General features: G+C 35.9%; 1 protein-coding gene across 1 annotated transcript in view; it reads left to right on the top strand.

The window, feature by feature from the left end:
* itfg1 (integrin alpha FG-GAP repeat containing 1) overlaps nt 1-4,392 on the top strand; it is a 278,742-nt gene that overhangs the window by 1,405 nt on the left and 272,945 nt on the right. The window contains exons 2-3 of the mRNA XM_015375167.1: nt 112-196; nt 365-495. Coding sequence (XP_015230653.1) covers nt 112-196; nt 365-495 — 216 coding nt within the window. The remainder of the gene's footprint in view (nt 1-111; nt 197-364; nt 496-4,392) is intronic.

A 4,392-nucleotide genomic window follows, 5' to 3' on the forward strand; every position in this document is an offset into this window, starting at 1 on the left:
CATGTTAAATTAAAATAAAATTTTTAAATCTGTTAAGTTTTTTTTTTTTTCAGTGGCCCTAATCCTCTTCCGTAAATTTAATATGGTTCTTTTCTTTCATTTTTTTTCCAGAGTCTGAACTGGTGATTTTCTTGGCTGACTCCACATCTCCTTACTTCAAACCCAAAGTTAACATCTCCAAGGATGTTTTCCCAAAGTAAATATTCTAAAATAATGTATTTATATTTTTAGCGGGTGGTTTTTGAGAGCTAAGTGTGACTAAGTAATGCATTTAATTTTGTTTCTGCTATATAATAACTTTTTATTTTTATTTGGTACATTTCCCTTTCAGCCAGTGTTTCATTAAACTTGTTTCGTTTTCCAGGAATGCTGTTATAACCGGCGTTGTCCCTGGAGATTACGATGGAGACTCTCAGATGGATGTCCTTCTAACCACTCAAATCAATCCTACAGAAACATCTGTTTTTGTCTTCTGGGGAAACAATCACACATTAGGTACAGAATAAAAATCAATTATATCTAAGTTTTTTTTTTTTTCATTAATTTAGTACATTCTGATGTTTGTTTCATTTTCAATATACTAGATGTACAGAAGCATGGAGTTATTTTTGTCTTATTTCTGCTCTGTGTATCTGACCAGCAGAAAAAAGAAATCCATCCCAAATGTCATTTTTTAAATTAGTATTTCAGTCTTTAAAGGTATAGTGGAGGATTTTTGTGAATTTTTTAAAAGACCTGCCCTCTCCACTTAAAAAAAAAAAATGCACATACACAACCCTGTACCCGCTTCCGAGAGGGAACACCTATTAAACGCGTGCGAGAGCGTGCATAAGCACATTTCTCCTCGTGTACGCTCTGTTTAAAAGTTGCTGTTCTTAGAGTTCATTACAAGCTTACCGTGTCTGAACGTCCGCCCTAACCCCTAAATCCCTCTATCACTGTATAGAGTGGAGACTATATAGTGGATTTTATAGTGAACTCAGTTACTGAACGTTCAGACAAATGATCACTGCTTTTTGCTCCCCGTTGGTCATTTAACTCCTCCTCCGCTGCACGGTGCCTGCGCCATCTCTGTTGTTAGTCGCCACTGTCGGGTTGCTACTAGTGTTGTACAGTAACGAAGTAAAAATACTTCACTACTGTACTTAAGTATATTTTGGAGTACTTTATACTTTCCAAGAGTTTACATTTTTTGAGAACTTTCACTTTTACTTCACTACATTTACGAACTTAATTGCATACTTTTACTCCGATACATTTTCAATGTTTGGTTTAGTTACTAAGTAAAAAGAAAAAAAAAATGAGCGAGAGAAACCAAAGTGTTTTGACCCCACCTTCTGACTACAAAGTCGGGTCTTGCCTGGGCTCGTTCATCAACACCAACAGGATACGCCTGTTTCGCAAAGCCAGTCAAAATTTATCCTACACTTGGTTGTTTATATTATTTTAAGTGAATTTAACCTTCAAAATTTACCAAAATGTAAAAAAATGTCATTCTAACTGCACTACTTTTTACTTATGCTTTTCACTACATTACTTGAGTACATCTATTTTTACAGTAATTCTTATACTTAAGTACAAGCCATTTCAGATACTTTAAGACTTTTACTCGAGTAACATTTCAGTCAGTGACTTGGACTTTTACCAAAGTCATATTTTGGAGAGGTACTTATACTTTTAATTGACTCTGAGAGTTCAGCACTTTATACAACACTGGTTGCGACAGCGGGCTGCTTTGACTGCAAATCCCATAATGCTTTGCGAGGGGAGCTCTCCGCACAAAGCATTCTGGGATATGTCTGCCTCTTCTGAGGCCTTTTTTTTCTTCTCATACACTTTGTAGATACTTTTTGTCTTACGACCCTCGGCTATTTTCGAAAAACCGCGGTGAGAAAGGTGAGCTTCAATGACTGTCTGAAACTGTAGCTCACCACAGATATACGCCTGAAAGTGAGCATGCACAGAAAAAGATAGCTAGCAGGACGAGCACGGGGGAAGACGACGTTACATCACCAGAATGATTGACAATTACGAGAACCACTTATTTAGATGATCCACCAGGAAATAAAAGATTGTTCTCTATAGAAAAATTATTAGTTATTAATTTTCAATAATTTTTCCACTTTTTTGGTGTCTTGATTCGTTTTCTTCCTTCCAGGTTACAAAGCTCTGCTCTGCCAATATTCTAAGCACAACTCATCATGACAACTTTTTAAATTTCAAAATAGCAAAGTGTGTTGGCCTAGTGGTTAGAGCAGTGCGCTTGTGATCTGAGAAGGTTGCAAATACCCGCTTTGATCCCCACAGCCTCCACCCTGGGTCCCTGAGCAAAACCCTTAACCCCACACTGCTTTCTGGGCGCCGCACAATGGCAGCCTACTGATCCCCAAGGGGATGGGATAAAAGCAGAGAACGAATTTCTCCATTGTGGGACAATAAAGCTATTTACATTATAAAACACCTATACTTACTATAATGCAGTGGAATATGAATCCATTCCTTTTTATTTAACACAAGTAGCTGTGACCTTGATGCTTTGTTCAAGAATTTGAGCTTTTATAAGTTAAATCTTAATGATTAAACAAAATCACATTTATTCCACCTTGATAAATAATGGAAACAACTTCTTTAAATATTCCTTATTTTTGGTCTGTTAATGTGCATGGGTCTGTGTGCGGAGGAGCATATTCTATCCCCCTCATTGTGTCATTTGATTCTAACTAAAAAAAATAAACAAAAGAAAAGGAGGCAGATCAGCAGACTATTTCCACACAAGTCAGGTTTGATGATTCACCAGGAAGACAAGCTGTAGGTAATCATGCATGTCTACAATCTACTGCTCAACTGTGAAAAGAAAGCAGCCTTGGCATATGAGAACATGGGAAGAATTTAGTGTTCAAAGATGGTACTGACCTGGATACTGATTAAGATTCTCAGTCATCCAGGTCATAGTCATTCCGTAAAAGTTTAAAAAACAATCCAGTGGACTTGGTTTCCAAGATTTGAAGACGTTTCGCTTCCCCCTCCAGGAAGCTTTCTCAATTCAAATGTCTGGATCCGTATGAAACTCACTGCGGATCCAGACATTTGAATAGAGAAAGCTTCCTGGAGAGGGAGTGAAACGTCTTCAAATCTTAGAAACCAAGTCCAGTGGATTGTTTTTTAAACTTTTACGGAAAGATACTGACCTGTTGGACATGATGATAGGAGGATTATCAGCTGGTTTAGATGGACCAGCCTCACAGTGAAGAAGCGAGCATCAACAGTGCTGGTTTAACTTCTCACTGCGGAGTGTTTGGAGCTGATTGACAGCTCCAGTATTTAACAGTCGTCCCTGAGCCGTTCCACTACCATAAACTGCAATTGAATTCACAGAATAGCATTTTGAGGTTAGAATGCATTTCTCAAAAAGTAATCTGAGCTCCGACTCATACAGCTATAAGGACACCTTCTGTAAATTAATATGCTTATTCGAATAAAATGCATTTAATTCACTTATTTAATGCAAAAATGTGTCAGAGTGGACTCTGTGCATGACGGCTCGCTTCTCTTTGTTTTTGTGTGTTTTTTTTGGGGACATCCAGAATTGTTTAAAACAATTAACCTTAATGTAGCTTGTCTGGTGACATGTTTATATGCACTTGAAAAACGATCTAGAAATAAGTAAAAAATTCCTTAAATTAAGTGTATTTACCCTTAATTTAAATAGGTTAATGAGATAGTTTGCCAATGGAATGAGTATTTTTACTCTTAAAATAATATAAGTAGATAATATGCATTTGAAATAAGACAATGCAATTGTGTTTTCTTATTTTAAAAGTAAATTGTCTTGTTTCATTGGCAAAATGTCTCTCTTACCTCCTTAATCCAAGAACAATTGCACTTATTTTAAGAAAAAATGACTTATCTAGATTTAGATTTTTTCCAGTGTGAATCTTACATTACAATAATAAGCTCAGCAAATGTAAAACAATGTTAAATGCTGACTGAATATTTTATTTTCCTAATTATTACAAATAATGACTCTTAATATTGCTGATGTCGCTCACTAAATTGTTGGTTGGCTGTGACAGCAATCGCTGAGTAGTGTCTCTGTTAGTGATTACTTGACAGCGCTGTTGCCATGGTTATTTAGATACATGGTGGGGGCTTTAGACTGATTTCATATATATTTAGAGTTAGGGGGTCTGGTGTAAGCTGCATACTATTTTCCACATGAAACCCTAGTTATGAAAACAACAGTATAAAAATATATATATACAAACAGCTATTATCTTTGTGAAGGACAAAAAGTGTTAAAAAATTGAAAAAGTGCTTTCATTAAATTGTGTCAAAAATGGTTAAAAAAAAGGCTCAAAACAATACAAAATAACTTAAATAGAAAATAACATG

The sequence above is a fragment of the Cyprinodon variegatus genome, unplaced genomic scaffold, assembly GCF_000732505.1.
Source record: "Cyprinodon variegatus isolate N-32 unplaced genomic scaffold, C_variegatus-1.0 Scaffold114, whole genome shotgun sequence".
Lineage (NCBI taxonomy): Eukaryota > Metazoa > Chordata > Actinopteri > Cyprinodontiformes > Cyprinodontidae > Cyprinodon > Cyprinodon variegatus.